General features: G+C 44.5%; 1 protein-coding gene across 1 annotated transcript in view; it reads left to right on the plus strand.

Annotated features, from left to right (window-relative positions):
• LOC144485955 (sodium/hydrogen exchanger 9-like) overlaps positions 1 to 20,101 on the plus strand; it is a 285,192-nt gene that overhangs the window by 201,863 nt on the left and 63,228 nt on the right. Inside the window, exons 10-12 of the mRNA XM_078204030.1 lie at positions 1,519 to 1,632; positions 9,427 to 9,538; positions 16,712 to 16,865. Of these exons, the coding sequence (XP_078060156.1) occupies positions 1,519 to 1,632; positions 9,427 to 9,538; positions 16,712 to 16,865 (380 nt within the window). The remainder of the gene's footprint in view (positions 1 to 1,518; positions 1,633 to 9,426; positions 9,539 to 16,711; positions 16,866 to 20,101) is intronic.

Consider the following 20,101-nt stretch of genomic DNA (forward strand, 5'->3'; position numbering starts at 1 on the left):
TTTTGTTCAATTGCATGTCATTGTGGGGAGCTGGTAATTAGAAACTAAGAACCAAATTTTTGCAGAGTTGGGCCAACTCCAGTAACCTTTACAAATGCTGGACAGGACCCGGTATGGTGCTCCCGCCCCATCCCCAACAAATCCCAACAGAGGAATGGTCATGATTCACACAGGAGGAACACCCAAACTCAGCAGGGCCATTTGAGCTTAGTGCTGAGTCAAATAGACCCCATTTTCAGTGTTCCTATGATTTGGTTGACAGTGTAGGTGGCATGGTGGCATTGTCATGGAAACATAGAATCTATGGCACGGAGACAGGCCCTCCGGCCCAAACTGGTCCATGCCGACCAAAATGCCCATCAAAGCTAACCACATTTGCCTGCATTTGGCCCATATCCCTCTAAACCTTTTCTATCCATGTATCTGTCCAAATGCTTTTTAAATGTTGTCAATGTCCCTGCCTCAACCACTTTCTCTGGCAGTTCATTCCACATACGTACCATCCTTTGTGTAAAAAGGTTGCTCCTCAGGTTCCCATTAATTCTTTCCCCTCTTAACTTAATTGGATTAGTAATCCAGAGATCCAGGGTAATGCTCTGAGGACCCGGGTTCAAAAACCACCGTGATGGATGGTGAAATTTGAATTCAATTTTTTTTAAATCTGCAATTGAAAATCTAATGATGACCATGAAAACATTATTGGTTGTCGTACCATTGTTGTAAAATCTCATCTGGTTCACTAATGTCCTTTAGGGAAGGAAATCTGCCTTCCTTACCCGTTCTGGCCTGTGTGTGATTCCAGATCCACAGACATGCAGTTGACTCTTAACTGCCCTCGTAAATGGCCACTCAATTCAAAGGCAATTAGAGATGGGCAATAAATGTTGGCTCAGCCTATGACATCCCCATCCAATGAACAAATAAAATAAAACTGAATAGATTTCGTAACAGGTTAAACATATATAGGGATTTTAAATCTTTGGATTTCATGAATTTGATTTTTTTTTTCAGTGCCAAGTGTGTATGAGTGAGTGCCCTATTAGATTATTCAAAATTTATTTTTTCGTCTCCACATGACACCTGAGGTCTGCCCATAACCGATATTGCATCAGTGGCTATGAAGTTGGCATGAGGTATGAGGAGCATGGGGTGATTGTGGTGGGGGGGGAGGCATGAGTTGGCATAGAGGAGCATGGAAGTAAGAGGGTGGTGAAGGGATGTGACAGGTGAGGGTTTGAGAGCCTAACAGCTTCTAAAACAACTGGGACAACAAGTCCCAGAGAACCAAGTTGAGCCTACTAATAAGATCACCTTGATTCTTGCCTCCATGGCTGCTTACGGCCTGTTATGGGAATGGCGTGCCTGACTCTACATTTTCCAGAGTGAACTTGCTCAATAGGTGCGATGGTGTGCACGCAATCCTAAAAGTATTCTCAAAAAATTATTTTAAAATTGTCAGCTTTTTTGAGAAGTAGCTAAAAGTTAAAGTAAACAAATGTGTGTGATTTTGTTTTCCAGCTCTTTGAATTCATGAATTTTATGGCTGAAAACTTCATCTTCTGCTACATGGGTGTTGCACTATTCACCTACCAGAACCACATCTTCAATGCCCTCTTCATTTTCGGAGCTATTGTATCCTTTTGCTGAACAACATTTTGTTACAATCTTAAGGTAACAGCAAAAATTGGTGAAGGGATTTGAATTTTCTTTTCCCATTTTGGTGAGCTAGGAGTGCCCGAGAATTGATTTTGATTTGATTTATTATTGTCACATGTATTGGTATACAGTGAAAAGTATTGTTTCTTGCGCGCTATACAGACAAAGCATACTGTTCATTGAGTACATGGGGGAGAAGGAAAGGAGAGGGTGAAGAATGTAGTGTTACAGTCATAGCTATGGTGTAGCGAAAGATCAACTTAATATAAGGTAGGTCCATTCAAACGTTTGACAGCAGCAGGGAAGAAGCTGTTATTGAGTCAGTTGGTTCGTGACCTCAGACTGTTGTATCTTTTTCCTGACGAAAGAAGGTGGAAGAGAGAATGTCCGGGGTGTGCGGGGTCCGTGATCACACTGGCTGCTTTTCTGAGGCAGCGGGAAGTGTAGACGGAGCCAATGGATGGGAAACTGGTTTGCGTGATGGACTGGGCTAATTGGTTCAACAGCAGCAGCTGCCAGAGGTAGTAGTAGAGGCGGGTACAATTTTGTCTTTTAAAAAGCGTTTAGACAGTTACATGGGTAAGATGGGTATAGAGGGATATGGGCCAAATGCAGGCAATTGGGACTAGCTTAGGGATTTTTAAAAAAAGGACAGCATGGGCAAGTTGGGCCAAAGGGCCTGTTTCCATGCTATAAACTTCTATGACTCTATGACATTTGCAAAGAGAAAATATCCCAAAGCACCTTAGGGAGGTGTAAGGAAAATGCAAATGGAATTGGAGATATTAGGAGGGATAACCCTAAGATTGATCAAAGAGGTGAGTTTAAGGGAAGCACATAAAAGAACAGAGGTTTAGTGAGGGAATTCCTGATAGGTAACCTGTGCAACTGAAAGTGTTGATGATGGGGTAAAAGCAAGAGACTAGAATCCGGGGGAAGCAGAGTCCACAGGTAGGGAGGGAGCTGGTAAAGTTAGGTCTGCCAGAAGTTACAGCAATAGGACTGGTGAGGCAATGATGGGGTTTAAAATAAGAATCCTTGGGGGACTGGGAGCCAGTGTGGGTTAATGGGAACTGCAGTGATGAGTGAGCGTGGTTTAGTGCAGGATAGACTATGAACAAGAGAACTTTGGATGAACTTCAGTTTACAGAGGTGGAGCCCAACCCTGCTAGGAGTTGGTGACAAAGATCTGGATGAGGAGCACAGAGGCTGAACCAGGGGAAAAGGTCAGTGATGTTACAGAGGTGGAAATAGGCGATCGTTGTAACTAAGTATATATGGGATCAAATGCTTTGCTCAAGGTAGAACAGGACAGCAAGTTGCAAGCAGCCTGGTTCAACCTGAGAGACTGACTGGAGAGGGAGGTGGAATTGATGTCAAGGGTATGGAGTCTGCAGTGGGAATTGAACTCAATAGCTTTGATCTTAGGAGTGTCTAGCTGAAGCGAATTGCTGTGTCTCCAATACTGGATGTATACAGTAATACAGTAATGATACCCATGAGCTCCTCACACTTACTGTTAGAGCTACAGGAGAAGGGGCAGGAGACAGAGGTTTAAGGCAATAGTTGATAGAGTTCCCAATAGATGTCAAATGGTGAATAGAAGGCCAAAGTTGGGAATTTGGAAATATTGTTACAAATTATTGGGGCAGGGAGTGGTTTCCAAGGATGGGCTTGAAGGAGTGGAGGGATATGGATGGTGAAGACATGGTGGAAATGGTTATGCAGAGCTGCCTACTCTGTAATGGAGGCTCTAGGAGTAGAAAGATTGCAGGAGATGAAAGCTCAGCATAGTGGGGGTTACCTTGAAGAGGCCTACAGAATTACCATTGTTGGTTGCAAGCAAACATTGTTCTTTTTGCCAGCTTTGTGCTTAAGTTGAAGCACCCAGCAATGAAATAATTTTTCATTTCAGGCACCCAATATCAGTATCACACCAGGTCAGGTTTGGCTTGCTGAGATTAGGATAACTGTCCTAGTTTACATACAAAGAGCGTCTCAACCCTAAACACAGCAGTACAGCAACTTGGTAGGGAGCGGAGGTTGGAGGAGCAATGGTTCCCAAGGATGGGTGCCAGAAGGAGGGTTTGAGGTCAAAGGATAGAAGTGGACAGGTGAATGATACAAGGAAGTGGTCAGAGTTCCAGTGTGGCAACTTCCATTTCCCATCACGGGCATCTGGTGACATCTGAATAAGAATGCCAATTCAGTCTTTAAATAGCCATTGCCTTCTGTAACCTGGTTGACACTGCATCATGTTCATATAGGACCTTTACCACCAACAGCAAGGGGAGGTCTTCTTCCATAACCTGAACAAGATGTTAAAGTCTCTGCATTGTAGCAGTCAGCCTCCTGAAATCATGATTTTCAGTGTGATTAGTTCCTATCCTCAAATATAAATGTTGAACAAAGATCAAGCAGTTCTTCTCAGGAGAGAGAACGAAACAGATGGAATGCCGTACAAAATCTCTATCAATCACCGCCTAGCTGGCAATCATTGGGTGATATTAGTAGATGCTTGGTCTCAATCAGGGCAAGAAAAGTAACAAAGTGGAGGGGTTTTTTTGAGAAAAAGTCAGAACCAGGAGGTTTTTTGGTACCATATCCCGTTCTATTTGCAATTTTTTGTGGCAGTATTTTCCGGCCGCGCTGAGCCAGAATGACGTAAACTCCATCTAACCTCAGTGAGTATATTCCAGATTGGTGCCTGCCAACCTGTCGTTCTCTTGGATTGACTGCAAAATACCTGGGTTTTGATTTGATTTGATTTAATTTATTAGTATACAGTGAAAAGTATTGTTTCTTGCGCACTATACAGACAAAACATACCATTCATAGAGAAGGAAAGGAGAGAGTGCAGAATGTAGTGTTGCAGTCATAGCTCGGGTGTAGAGAAAAATCAACTGAATGCGAGGTAGGTCCATTCAAAAGTCTGATGGTAGCAGGGAAGAAACTGTTTTTGAGTCGGTTGGTACCTGTCCTCAAACTTTTGTATTCTTTTTCCTGATGAAAGAAGGTGGAAGAGAGAATGTCCGGAGTGTGTGGGGTCCTTGATTATGCTGGCTGCTTTTCCAGGGGAGCGGGAAATGTAGACCATGTCAATGGATGGGAGACTGGTTTGAGTGATGGACTGGGCTTCATTAACGACCCTTTGTAGTTTATTGTGGTCTTGAATAGAATAGGAGCCCATACCAAGCTGTATTGCAACCGGAAAGAATGCTTTCTATGGTGCATATGTAGAAGTTGGTGAGAGTTGTAGCAGACATGCCAAATTTCTTTAGTCTCCTGAGAAAGTAGTGGCGTTGATGGGCTTTCTTAACGGCAGCATGGAGGGACCGGGACAGGTTGATGGTGATCTGGAGACCTAAAAACTTGAAGCTTATTGTGATGAGGCGGTCCTTTTCAATGTGCTGCCTTTTGTCTGCTTTTGAATTTGCTTCATTGCTGGGACAGGAGGAGGGAGAATAACTTTTCTCGAACATGGTGTGCTAAGTAATTGTTAACTATTTTCCACGAGGAATGTGGTGTACTAGAAAAATAATGTTACGCAAGCTATACACATCCTCACTAGAAAATAAAAGTATGAAAACAAAGAAGAACAAAGAAAAGTACAGCACAGGAACAGGCCCTTCGGCCCTCCAAACCAGTGCCGGTCATGAGAATTGATACGATTGCTGTTTTTACGATTCTATAGGGACTAGGTAACATAGACCATAACCAACCATTTCCCCTTATGGAGAACAGTAAAAGCAAGGGACACAGCCTGTACCTCAAGCTGTTAATTCAAAACATACTTACAGAAACAACAGCACCGATATTTAGAGGGAGGTGGTGATGGAATATGAGAGAGGGGACTTATGGTATCCGGGAAACCTGGATGTGTGGAATTCTGAGATGCTCTACCCAACTTAATGTCAGGACCTGATTTAAATGGTTTGACTTGGTTTCCCGGCACACCGCCAGTTAGATTGGGAAGGCTGTCTGGCAACAGAAGGTCTGCAGCAACAAACCGCATCTGGGAACAGAAAAGAGGGAAGCAGAGAGAGAGATTATGGAAGGCTGCCACGTTGTATTGCAAGGAGTAGGTGGGGGTTACACAGTGGATAAATTCAGCATAGGATCGCTGGGTTGAAGTTGTGTGAATCTGTTACAGGGGTCTGATTGTGCTCAGTGGGACACGGGGAAATTTGGAAGTAATTACTGCTTCCCCTGGCCCACGAGCAGTGCCAGAAAAGCAGTCAACGTTAGTGTCGCAGGTGGCTGTTCTTGGTTCCTTTCAGCAGCTGGGTTCCATGAGCCCTGGGAAAGTTGGGTTGCAGGCATTAAATCTAAAGCAGAGCTGAAATGTGAGCCTCAATTAAATATTTAAATGACAGACGCACCACTTAAGAGCAAATTCCTCGCCCATTCCCGAACCTGTTCCTGTTAAAACCGGGTTGAAGGCAGGTTGAGATTGAGTTTTCCACTTTGGAATTTTTATCTATACTGCCCAATTGAGGATTAAAATCCCCCCCAAATAATTAACTGAACAATAGTCGATCTAGGGAGATAGCGCAAGTAGTTACGATTGAATTATTAAAATGCAAATTCGGAAGATATCTTTCAGAACTTAGCTTTCAGAGCTTAACATTTGGGAATGCGGTATATGGGTAGTTTAAGACATGACTTGGGGGCAAGTGTAATATGTTTGGAATCTTTGATCTATAATTCTCTTTGCCATTGGGGTTATCCTTCTGTCATGCCTGCATTTGTTATAAACTAATTAATAGAGATTGATTGCCATGATTAATCAACAACATCGCGACAGTGAGATTGCAGAGTGCAAACTGGATGGACCTTGATCCTTTTCATCTAGTAATTACAATGTTTCTACATTCCAGGAAGGTTCGTAAGCAAAAGCAGCCTTTGGAATTTTTTTCCTCTTAAGAATTGGAACTCCATTTTAACCAACTTTAATGATTGTATAATATTTTATTAGTGATTGCGTTTTATGTGAATATCTCAGTAGAGTGTTTGGATGGAATAAGATTATAAAATAAGAAAGCTGCACCTCTGATATAAAGTAAGCCTCAGATTGGCGTCACTAAGCCTAATTATTTTATGTTTTTCCCATCTTTTTTAAAGATGAATGACTTGCAGCTTGGCTGTGAATAAGCTAACGGTCCTTATCAGGGTGAGCCAGTGGTGTGATGAGAGGCTTAGCTCGCAGTCAAAGTCATATCAGTGGACTGCTATTTTCAGCATCCAGCTCTCGCTGTGCAGAGTGCCCCGGAACTCAGAATCTTGTGTTCAATATGAATTTGCAGCTAGTTCATAAATAAGGTTAAGGTAAAGTCGCCATAGTCCCAGGTGACCATAGCCTGACCCTGGTCGCTTTAGCTCAGTTGGCTAGACGGCTGGTTCGTGATGCAGAGCACTGCCAACAGCGCGGGTTCAATTCCCGTACTGGCTGGGGTTATTCATGAAGGCCTTCTCAATCTTGCCTCTCGCCTGAGGTTTGGTGATCCCCAGTTAAGTCCCCACCAGTCAGCTCTCCCCCTCAAAGGGGAGAGAAGCCTATGATCACCTGGAACTAAGGCGACTGAACCTTTTTACATAACAAATACATAATTATAAAGGATCACTTGCACATCTACGTTCATGGGTATGAAAAGCTGTGAGAGGGGTGACTTCCATTGAATTTCAGATACAACTGATTTTTTTGAAGCTTTGGGGCAGGATTTTCTGGTCACTTTTGCCCCACAACCAGAAAATCCCACCCGACGTCAACAGACCTTTCCATGGGTCCCCCCCCCCCCCCCCCCCCCCGCCCTATGATTCCCGTGGCGGGCAGGATGGTAAAATTCCCCCTTTGATCATTCAGATAAAACATTTGTAACATTCCAGGTTGACCTGTGTTGTTGAAGCAGAGAAATTTGCATCAGGCCGCTTTAGTTAAGTTGCTGGAGATTTTTTTCCAAACTAATTAGAATATTTTAGCTGATTGCTTTCACAGGTTTTCTCATTTGGAGCGGTTCCTCATTATCAATGGAATGATTCATCAAGCTGAATCCAGACGTGCTGTCATATCAATGCAAACAGCACATTTTTAAACAGGTTGTGAGAAACTGCTTTGCTCTAAACTCAAACAGGGAAAATGTGACAGAGTGGCACAGTGGTTAGCACTGCTGCCTCACAGCACCAGGGCCCTGGGTTCGATTCCCGGCTCGGGTCACTGTCTGTGTGGAGTTTGCACATTCTCCTCGTGTCTGCGTGGGTTTCCTCCGGGTGCTCCGGTTTCCTCCCACAGTCCAAAGATGTGCGGGTTAGGTTGATTGGCCAGGTTAAAAAAAAAATTGCCCCTTAGAGTCCTGGGATGCGTAGGTTAGAGGGATTAGTGGGTAAAATATGTGGGGGTAGGGCCTGGGTGGGATTGTGGTCGGTGCAGACTCGATGGGCCGAATGGCCTCCTTCTGCACTGTAGGGTTTCTATGATTCTATGTACAGCAAACTACCTATATCAGACCTAAAGCTGAATACAGTCACCAGCAAGAGACACCTAGCTGAATATTTTAAGTCCTCTTTTATTTTCATGGCTGAGAGTTTATAATACTCTTTATTCCTTGCAACACAGAAGCCACCTAAAGTGGGAGATTTGTTTTATCAAGATCATAGAATCCCTACAGTTCAGAAGAGGCCATTCGGCCCATCAAGCCTGCACCAACAACAATCCTACCCAGGCCCTATCCCTGTAACCCCACATATTTATCCTGCTAATCCCCTGACATTCAGTGACCCAAACAGGCGCCAGAGTATGGCAACTCGGGGACTTTCACAGTAACTTCATTGCAGTGTTAATATAAGCCTACTTGTGACACTAATAAAAAAAGATACTCAGGGCCAATTTTGCATAGACATTCAACCATCTTTGGACTGTGGGAGGAAACCGGAGCACCCGGAGGAAACCCACGCAGACACGGGGAGAACGTGCAAACTCCACACAGTCACCCGAGCCGGAATCAAACCCGGATCCCTGGCAGCAGTGCTAACCACTGTGCCACTGTGCCACCTCATGACCCATTGGGAACTAATTATCTTAATGCATTCCTCTGAACCTAATTGGATGGCCAAACTTTGTGGAACAACTTCCGTTAAATCTAAACAAAATGTTGTGCTTATTTTCAGCTCTGTTTTGCCTGCTGGCAGAGCAATTTCAGGTTAAATGTTCTTTATACGTCATGGCTCCAGTTTCCATGACTACACCCGTTAGTATAACAACTGTGCCCGACAGCCAACTAGAATAGCAGTCAGCTTTGAATATTGATAGGTCAAGGAGGTGTGCAAACAGGACTGACAGCTGTGACCTCTCTTCGGCAGGGTGGCCAATTAATCGAACATAAGGTTCTGATTAAGCAACTTCTATTATGCTGCTGTATTCCGGGAACTTATTCTGGTGCTCCCTGTTATTAATCTTCACAATTCTTCACGTTTCAAGATTCCCAAAACTTATATCCCTTACACTTTCTGTAGAAATGTTTGCTTTTAGTATTTGATCCTTAAAATGTTCTCAAGGGTGTACTTGCAGCTCAACCTACTTGTCTCAAAAGGATGAACTTCCATTTATCTGACATCTCTAATGTAATAAGGTCCAAAATGTCTCTTGCTACAAAGAGATGTGCAATGGTGATCAGCAACAGAGAGGGCAATCTAACAGGGCATACCCGGAGGTCATTAAAGCTAATAGGCTAACAGCTCATTGGTTTGCTATTTTCCTTAAGGGTATATTGACAGATTGCCATCTTTGTGGCACGAGCTTGCAATATCTATCCTTTATCCTTCCTTCTCAACCTGCGACGGAAAAGGAAAATCCCATGGAACTTCCAACACATGATGATGTTTTCAGGTGAGCCATTTCTACCTGATTGGTGATGCCTTGTTTAAAACATTGCAGTCTATATCTTGTCTGGTAACGCCTCCGTTGGGATGTTTTGCTATGTTAAAGTTGCCATATGAATGCAAGTTGCTGTTATTATCCAGCACATACAACATCTGCTTGTCTGGATCATGTGGTGGTCATAGAATCATAGACTCCCGACAGTGCAGAAGGAGGCCATTCGGCCCATCAAGCCTGCACTGACAACAATCCCACCCAGGCACTTTCTATTCTTGTGTCAGGGGGATTATCAGGGTAAATATGTGGGGGTTATGGAGATTGGGCCTGGGTGGGATTGTTGTCGGTTCAGGCTCGATGGGCTGAATGGCCTCCTTCTGCATTGAAGGGATTCTATGATTCTAAATGTTAGCATCTTTTAGCGAATTGGACTTCTATTTACTTATTCAGTGTTTTGGGCCTGTTTTGTTTGGAGAAGTTCACTGAACATTGAACTGTTCATGAACAGGGGTGTGCACACTGTAAGCGACATACACAGTAGAGCCGCCTGTAGGTCAGACTGGGTGCGAACATGCAAATTAGGAATAGGCCACTCGGCCCTTCAAGCCTGCTTTCCAATTCACTAAGATCATGACTGATCTGATTGTAATCTCAACCCCACATTCATGCCTACCACCATTAACCTTTCACCCCGTTGTTAATCAAGACTCTATCTAGCTCTGCCTTAAGAATATTCAAAGATTCTGCTTCCACCGCCTTTTGAGGAGCAGAGTTCCAGAGACTCACAACCCTCAGAGAGAAGAAATTTCTCCTCTTAAACAAGCAACCCCTTATTTTTAAGCAATGACCCCTCGTTTTAGATTCTCCTACAAGGGGAAACATTCTCTCCACGTCCACCCTGTCAGCACCATTCAGGATCATAAATGTTTTGATCAAGTTGCCTCTTACTCTGCTAAACTCTGGTGGCTACAAACCTAATCTCTCCAACCTTTTCTCTTCAAACAACTCAATTTCTGGCATTAGTCAAATAAACCTTCTCTGAACTGCTTATAACACATTTACATCTTTCCTTCAATTAGGAGACCAATACTTTACACAGTACTCCAGATCCGGTCTCATCAATTCCCTGTACAACTGAAGCATAATCTCCCTTATTTAGTAATCAATTCTCCTCACAATAAACAATAAGATTCTGTGAGCTTTCCTCGTTACTTGCTGTACCGCGAGTCACAATTTTACGGCATTCAGTCCAAGAAAGAGCCCCGATGCGATTCCCACCAGTGGGGGCAGGGCGGAGGGGGTGGTTGGGGGGTGGGGGGGGGGTGCAGTTGCTAAGCTCGCTGGTGAAGCTGGTTGCAGGCACCCCAAACTCCCAGTGCACCTGGAGACCTCCTGCCACCCTGTCACCCCACCCCACGGTCATCGCCCCCCACCACCACCCCTCCCCCCCCCCCCCCACCCCCCTCCGCCAATAGTTGGAGCCCAAGCACTGATCCCTATGGGACCCTACTTGTTAAAAGTTAAAGTTAATTTATTAGTCACAAATAAGGCTTACGTTAATGCTGCAACGAAGTGACTGTGAAATTCCCCTAGTCGTCATTCTCCAGCGCCTGTTCAGGTCAATGCACCTAGCCAGCACATCTTTGGACTGTGGGAGGAAACCGGAGCACCCGGAGGAAGCCCATTCAGGCACAGGGAGAACGTGCAAACTCCACACAGGCAGTGACCCAAGCCGGGAATTGAAGCCGGGTCCCTGGCGCTGTGAGGCAGCAGTGCTAACCACTCTGCCACCATGCCACCCCATACCGCCTGCCACTCTGAAAAAGACCCATTTATTCCTAACAACCTCCAAGCAACAAGTTCATCGCACCGTCAGTAGTTGCCTTCTCCCTCTTCATATTAAAACAAAATAACAAAAATCTCTGTGTTGGAACATAATCGGCAATTTGAATACTTCCAGTGAGGTTCACAATCACTTCATTCTCTCCTGCATTCTCTGGATGCAGTGTGGGTGAAATCAGGTTTAGTGATCTAGATCCAGTTCCAAGTGGGCTTCGGTCTACAATATAAAGCTGTTCCCAACTGGAACATTAATAATTGATCATCTGACTCAGAGGCCAGAGGGCAACTAGTGTGGGAAACGGAAAGAATGTCTCCGCTGCAGCATGGGTGGCTATGGCTATTTATAGGTAGAAACTGAGTTGCGCTGTTAGAGTCGAGTACAGAGAGAATTGTTCTGCATTTGGCCATGTCATAGCCGACTGTGAAAGCGGGGGAGGGGAGCAGAATTCTCACCCCCGAACACAGCACCTACCATTTTCATGCGGGGAGGTGTGGGGAGGAGGAGGAATGATGCCTGGTTGGGATATGCAGAGGCAGCTGCTCATTTAAAACAGTACCTGCATCCATTTCTGTTAACCAGGAGTGGGAAACATGATGGGTAGAAATCTCCCATCTGGGACTAAGTTCTGTGACGGCGGCAGGGGTGGGAGTGAGGAGTGTTTCCTGCTGTGGGGGCTGGTGGGAAAAGCGCACCATATCTTCTGCCCCCGGCCTCATTAACTATACACCCGTGGGGTTTAGTGCCAAATACCGTGGTAGGGCACGCCTGATGGCATGAGCCCCGCCATCATATCTGGATGCCATGCTGACCCACAGTTGAAGAAAGAAGATGGACCTCTTGAAAAAGATGTCTCTCCAGGAACACTCTAAGGCTAGAAGATGGAGACCTTCGATGACACTGAAGCCCAGTCTGAATAGGCTTTCTCCGGGTGCTCCGGTTTCCTCCCACAGTCCAAAGATGTGCTGGCTAGGTGCATTGACCTGAACAGGTGCTGGAGAATGACGACTAGGGGAATTTCACAGTCACTTCATTGCAGCATTAACGTAAGCCTTATTTGTGACTAATAAATTAACTTTAACTTTTAACAAGTAGGGTCCCGTAGGGATCAGTGTTGTGAGGGTATCTGCTGGGACTAGCTGAGGGAGACAATGAACTGCGATCAAATAACTGCTTATGAGTTGGGAGCTAACCCAACATTCACTTGTCACTTAGACTTGTATTTAGGCAGATGCAGGTGTGAATCATGGCAGATGGTAATGTGTTCACATCATCCCCTTCTGAACCCCCACTCACCGTGGTGGTGTTCCGGGATTGAGGGTTGCTGGCAGCCTCTGGACTCTGGAGGCAGCCCCGGGCATTGTTCCAGTGAGGCCCGTCTTCTGCATGCCACATTGTTCCAGGCATAGTTCTGGACCGGCGTGTTTTCCCACTGGCATCGCAGAGAATCGGGCACGCGGGAAAAGATTCCAGTCAGGCCTTCACCTGCAATCCATGAGGGATTGAGCCTCCTGTGGGGCTCCTGATTGGCCATGGTGAGCACTGCACCAACAGAAGATCCCGTGGGAAGTTCATAGCGGCGTGAAACTGATTTTTGGACTCGAGCTGAATTCTAACCCGGCCCCCTCACCCCACCCCCTGTCCACCATTGAACCCACCGGCAGGGCCAAGGGAGAATTCTGCCAGAATTATGCAAATTAGACATGGTAGGAGCAGGTATAAATCTTGTGGAGTACTTTGGAGAGCTGGGGTATGCTTTTGGAGAGGTAGGATATGGTCCTGGGACTCCTTTGAGGGAAACAAGGTGCTCTTTGGCAGGGGTCAAGCGTTCTTTGGGGGAGGTAGGGTGCCCTTTGGGATTGGTGAAAATAGAAATGAAGGTACATAAAAGTGCTTAACTCATTCGAACTGCCAAGAGAGATCTCAAAAGCAAGTGACAAAAACAACTGTCAAGGATTTAAAAGCTCCTGTCCTTTATGTCTTTTTAAAAATTCTGTGTGAAGTGTTAAAAAGTCAGGGATTGTTATTTCATACTGTCTATTGACATACTCTGAGGACTATCATTGTTGGCTTACTGATGCATGACTGATTTCACAATCTTCCATTATCAGTCATGTAGAAAAGCGCACTACTCCATCCTTAGGTCCAGGTCACAAACACGGCCAATTTGTTCCATGAGTTCAGAACACAGCTAGTCTCAGAGCAATAGATTCCAGGCAGATTGCAAAACCTGAAAATGACAGTCTCCAAACCTCTTAACAACCAAGATTACATGGTCCATTGTACCTCATTGAGACAAATGGGTCCCATTAATACCACAGATTGCAATCTGTTCAGAAGGGGATGATCTGAACCCATTACCATCTGCCATGATTCACACCTGCATCTGCCTAAATACAAGTCCAAGCGACAGGTGGATGTTGGGTTAGCTCCCAACTCATAAGCAGTTATTTGATCGCAGTTCATTTTCTCCCTCAGCTAATTCCAGCAGGTACCCTCGCAACTGTTGTCAAATCCTGTGCTGCCCCAAAACTGCACTGTTGATGGCGAAAGGAGTTTTGGATATTTATCGATTATTCTTGTCTTGTAACTAGCATTTACTGTATGGGCACTGGCTGCCTTTGGATGGGGAGCATTACTTTCTCATAAACACTCTCCCGTTTTCTATTTAGTAAACACAGTTAGAAATATTACAGACACAGATTGATTAGTAAATGGATGTTGCATGGCAGATACACTTTAATGTGGAGAATCGTGAGCTATTATATTACGGGAAGATAAACAGGGAGCGGGAGCATGCACTGAAGTCCACTCAAAAAGCTCCACACCATTCCAGACACAGCAACATCGTGGGTTTTGAGTATCTTGAAAACATTGATGGAAACTTCATGCTAAGATATAGGGTATTACCTCCAACTCACCAGAATCATTGACTTCTTTGGAAAATACAGATCTAACCAACAGCCTCAGCTCATTTGGGAAGAGAATGGAAGGGTTTGTGATATATTTAGAGGCTGAAAGAAACTAGGCTGGCATGTGTGTCAAATAAAACGCAGGTTAGGAAATAGGAGATGTGGAAAGGCTAGAGGCAATTAACATCCTGTTCATGTGCATCCTGTTAGGAGTTAAATGAATGGACCATATCAATTATGTTAAATTAAATTGACAAAAATTAAATTAAATTGATAGTCAACATCTTTTCCCAAAGGTAGGGGAGTCTAAAACTAGAGGGCATAAGTTTAAGGTGAGGGGGGGGGAAATACAAAAGGGTCCAGAGGGACAATTCTTTCACACAGAGGGTGGTGAGTGTCTGAAACAAGCTACCAGAGGCAATAGTAGAGACGGGTACAATTTTGTCTTTTTAAAAAGCTTTTAGACAGTTACATGAGTAAGATGGTTGTCGAGGGATATTGGCCAAGCGCGGGCAATTGGGACTAGCTTAGTCGTTAAATAAAAGGGCGGCATGGACAAGTTGGGCCGAAGGGCCTGTTTCCATGCTGTAAACCTCTATGACTCTATGAGATAAAAAATAAAGATGAGGATGGAGAGAAGCAGTAACGCTAAACAAAAGCATGCACACAAGACCAAATCTACTATTGGCAATCAGGATTTGACTTTTGTTCCTTCATGACACCGTGGTTAGCACTGCTGCCTCATAGCGCCAGGGACCCGGGACCAGCCGCAGGTGACTGCGTGGAGTTAAAGTTTTTAAAGTTTATTTATTCGTACACCCTTAAGACAGGATGTATGTGCATTTAGAACGGAACAATCTCATTATCACAAGTAGGCTTGAATTAACACTGCAATGACGTTACTGTGAAAATCCCCTAGTCACCACACTCCCGACACCTGTTCGGGGAGAATTTAGCACAGCCAATGTGTTTAACCAGCACATCTTTCCAACTGTGGGAGGAAACCTCAGCACTCAGAGGAAACCCACGCAGACATGGGGAGAATGCACAAACTCCACACAGACAGTCACCCAAGGCCGGAATTGAACCCGGGTCCCTGTGCTGTGAGGCAGCAGTGCTGTTCACTATGCCATCATGCCGTATTTCAAGAGTATCCTTTTGGTTGTTCACTCCCTAGTTGAGAGTATATAGTCTGATTATTTTCTCCTGTGTTTATTGCACTGCTGATGTGAAATTGATACTTTAGTGGTTTGCGCACAGGTTTTCCCCTGTTCTCATTGAGGAAGTGTCAACTTTTCCTTTGTAATGCATGGCCTGAAATTGGATGGTTACCTTACAGCAAATCATGGCAGATCAGTGTAGTCAAATGTAATTGTATTTTTAATTTGCAGCAAAAGGTATGAAAGGTTACATTGACTTGCTCAGTCAGCTCCCTCTGTGTAGTGTGAATCTGTGTTCTCACTGAGGGACGGTCTTCAACCTCTCCCTCAAGGAACTGCTCTACATCATGGACTGCTCTACATCATGTCGATAATTTTCTTTCTCTCTCCTCCCCTCCCTCCTTCCCTCATTCATAACAGATCAGGCAGCCAAGGGGGATTGTGAAGTTTTGCATGCTCCCCACTGGATGGTGAATCTCCATTTATTGTCAGACTGGATATGTGTTGTGTCTGTGATGTCTGTCTCCTTATGACAGCACAGCAGAAGAGAGTCACCTGACTTGAGGAACCAATGGGACTGTGAGTGATCGTACCAGAGGGTGGAGTCCTTCCTCCCTCGGGCAGAATCATCGAGCAGCCATGTAGTAAACGTGGAAAGACTGGAGTTGCTGCTCCAGGGCACCCAAGGGCTGCAAATTCCTGGGCCAAGTTTCTCTTATCAATAAGTAACTTCTGTTTCTAACAAAGCCTCTAATCTCTTGACAACGCTAGGAAGACACAATATAACAATACCTCCTTCCCAAAAGCTCCCGTTGCAACACACACAAGCATAAGTCACTGGCGACCTTTGCTTCTGGAACCCTAGACGTAGATGTCCATTTGTCTGCAACACAGTTTGGGAGCATTAAAATGCGCACGGATGCTGTTTTATTTTGCCACGTGTGTGATTCATTTGAAGGGAAATTGTGGTGATTCATTCTGAAATGTTCTGAATTCATGCCAAATTGGGAGCAGTTTTGGTTCTCATTCCAACTCATCCCCTATCTTTATGGCTGAGCTGGCTTGAATTTTGATGGCGGAAAATCACTTGTCAGCTGTTGCTTGCTTGTCGGCAGCCAGAACTATATAGCAATACAAACCAGTTAGGGGTGTTTTGACTGTGAGCATCTGTAACTTATTTCTAGCCATTTCCAAATCTAATTATTTACTGCTGTCTCTGCATGAGTGTGTGTCTTGTGCATTCATGTGATAATTGGACCATTTGCTTCCCAAGGCTTGCGAGGCGCCATTGCGTTTGCCCTGGCAATCAGGGACACCGACTCAAAACCCAAACAGATGATGTTCACCACAACCCTGCTGATTGTGTTCTTCACCGTCTGGGTGTTTGGAGGGGGCACCACACAGATGCTCACGTGGCTCCGTATCAGGTCAGTGATGACTGGGTCTTGACAGCAAAATATTTCCAGGATTTGGGGGGAAAAAAAGCAGCAAATGAATCGAAGCATTGTTTCTGAAAACTCCCAAGAACTAATCACTAATTCTCTCTAATTTCAGGAAACAGAGTTCCTGAATTACACATAGCCATTGGCATAATTTAAACATCCATATTCCTACTGCCCTGCAGGCATCTCATTTCTCACCATAACATTATCATTTTAAACAATCCCCATAAACCTCTAGTCTGAGCACTTGTAATGGTCAGCCACTTACGTTGGGAGTTAAAGTTTTAAGTTTATTTATCAGTGTCGCAAGTATGTTTACATTAACACTGCAATGAAGTTACTGTGAAAATCCCACACTCCGTTGCCTGTGCAGGTACACTGAGGGAGAATTTAGCATGGCCAATGCACCTAACCAACATGTCTTTTGGACTGTGGGAGGAAACCGGAGCACCCGGAGGAAACCCACGCAGACACAGGGAGAATGTGCAGACTCCGCACAGACAGTGACCCAAGCCAGGAATGGAACCTATGTCCCTGGCGCTTTGAGGCAGCAGTGCTAACCACTGTGCCACCATGCTGCCCTAGAGAGTCATCCTTTGTCAAAAAGCCAACACCCACAAGTTCCGTCTTGACAGTGAGGATAGCCTTTGACTGGTCTGATGTTGAACAGTGCCAGTGAAAAGCCAAGCATGGGTCAAGCCACGTGCTCAAAAGCTGTACTTCCCCATTCTGATGCCATGTAATTTGTGGCCACCATAGAGGATGTAGGAGAATCTGCTGCTGGGAAATTTGCACTAATGACACTGTTGCCTGGACTGGAGAATTTTAGCAATGAGGAAAAATTTGATGGGTTAGGGTATTTTTCTTTGAAATAGAGGAGACTGAGGGAAGAAATAATTGAAGTGTATAAAGCTATGAGAGGTGTAGATGGAGTGGATAGAAATGTCCCTTTGCTCTTGGTTGAGGGGTCCAGGAAAAGAGACATAGATTTAGGTTCATAGGTATGATGTTTAGAGGGGATTTGAGGGTTTCCTTTGTACCCAAAGGGTGTTGCAGATCTAGAACTATCTGCCTGAAAGAGTGTTAGAGGTAGAAACCCCTCTTTGCATTTAAGATATACTTGGATATGCACTTCAAGTCTATGGACCAAGAGTTGAGAAGTGCACTGAAGCTGGATGGCTCCGTGTTGGCCAGCCTGGATATGATGGGCCAATGGCCACCTTCCCTGCTGTAAATTTCCATGATTCAGGCCAGACCTAACCATTCAGTCCATAAGCACTCTACAGGACCAACCAGGAATAAACTACAATCACAAGATGAGTTCAAAATCATATCCAGTCATTTCAAGCGATCCACAAGATGGAGCCTGATGGAAAGTATACAAGAGAAACAAAGAAAAAACAAAGAATAAGTCTTTTTATAAAGTACCTGGCAGACCTTTGCAGATTCCCAGCAGGAATTATGGCTTTTAAGTTACCATAAGGGTTGAGACATTGTTACAAAAAACAAAAATACAAAGTTCAAATTACAACCTTAAATTTACACTCTCTCATTTATTTTAATGTATAGATATAAAATGCATAATATAAAACAACGACTTTAACAATTAAAAATAGGTCAAATTGGACTTATGGACTGATATAATTACTGCAGAATAACATAGCCATATGAACTATGGAAGGGTGTAAACAAGGATCTTTTTTATTCTAACACGATTGAGGAGGAAGTGGGACAAGTGACTGGGAGGAAATAACCTTGTTAGTTTTGACGTGGCCAACGAACACCAAGAACACTGCTTTAGCGGCTTGTTCCATCTGAACTCTGGGATGAGATGATTTTTCACATTAGTTGTTGCTCATTTTTATAATAAGGCTGATCGATTTAACTGACACAGTATTGTTTGTATATTTACTAAAATCTGTCCATTGTATTGCAAAGAACATTGGAAAATGTCAAAATTACAGTATTAATAGAATTGTAGAATGTACAGGAAAAGGTCATTCAGGCTGTTAAACTTGCACTGGTGTTTATCTCCACAGAAGCTCCTTACTCTAAACCCATTGGCACACGTGTTTTCCTTGAATATTTTTTTTCAAGAAACTATTGAATTCCTTTTCAAATGAGTTTGCCGTTTTGTTCCAGCAATTGTTTGGACAGGATCTTCCACGTTCTAATTATCTTCAGTGTAAAGACTTTTCTAACCTCTTTCAATTCCTTTTGTGATTATGGTTATAAGCCCCTTTGTCACAGTTTTTCTGAATACTGGGTTATACAGAAATTACAACATCGAAAGAAGCCATTTAACCCAGCCCGATCATGTTGGCACTTACATTCCACATGAGCAGACATCCTTTCTCAGCCTTTCCTTCAAAGAGTGGGTTAGCTATGTTAACTGTGTAAAAAGAGGTAAGGTTTGCCTGTTCTGTGTCTTTAATTTCTTACATCTACTCGTATTTGGATCCAAACATCTTGCCTGCATTAACTTGCAGGGAAAATTTCCTTGGAATCTCAATCCTATGAGTTGAAACATAAAAAGCTGCATAAAACAAACTGAAACAATTGGGACCCAAGGAAAATGCAAAAGGTACATGGGCCGCAACTAAGTGTCTACACCAGCAGGAAAGCTGGAGTGTTTCCCATTGGCATTACCCGTGCTTTACACGTGCTAATCAGACTATAGTAATGGACCAACCCTCCACTATGTGTTTCACGCTGATTTTGTGATGCCCGACGCCTGACTTGCTGCAGTCAGGAATCGGCTGTTAGTCCTTCACAAGCGGGAGCAGTATTTCAGCACTCCCTTCAACAGCCGCTCTCACTTCAGCCAGCGACATGGCAGGGAGAAGGTCGGCGCCCAGATTCCTCGAGTCAGAGGTGGAGAGGATGCTGGAAGCTGTGAAGGAGAGGAGGGCCAACCTCGTCCCGAGAGTTGGCAGGAGGCTGCCATCAACCGAGGTCACGGAGGCACAGGGAGCGGTGGCTGAGTCAGTAAGTGCCAGGAGCTTCACAAGAGGGCGGGCATGCAATGCCACAAGATGATGAACGATCTCCTCTGGTCTTCAAGGGTGATTGCCCACTTCCCTGCCCCTGGCATCACTCATGTCCCTAACTTCTTCTACCTCCCCTTCTATCCCACCATACCACTTTCTAACATTATCATGCAGAATCCCCATCAGAACCACCATTCCCCCCCACATCCCCGCAGTCCACATCACATCCCC

Source organism: Mustelus asterias, chromosome 3, assembly GCF_964213995.1.
Source record: "Mustelus asterias chromosome 3, sMusAst1.hap1.1, whole genome shotgun sequence".
Classification (NCBI taxonomy): Eukaryota; Metazoa; Chordata; class Chondrichthyes; order Carcharhiniformes; family Triakidae; genus Mustelus; species Mustelus asterias.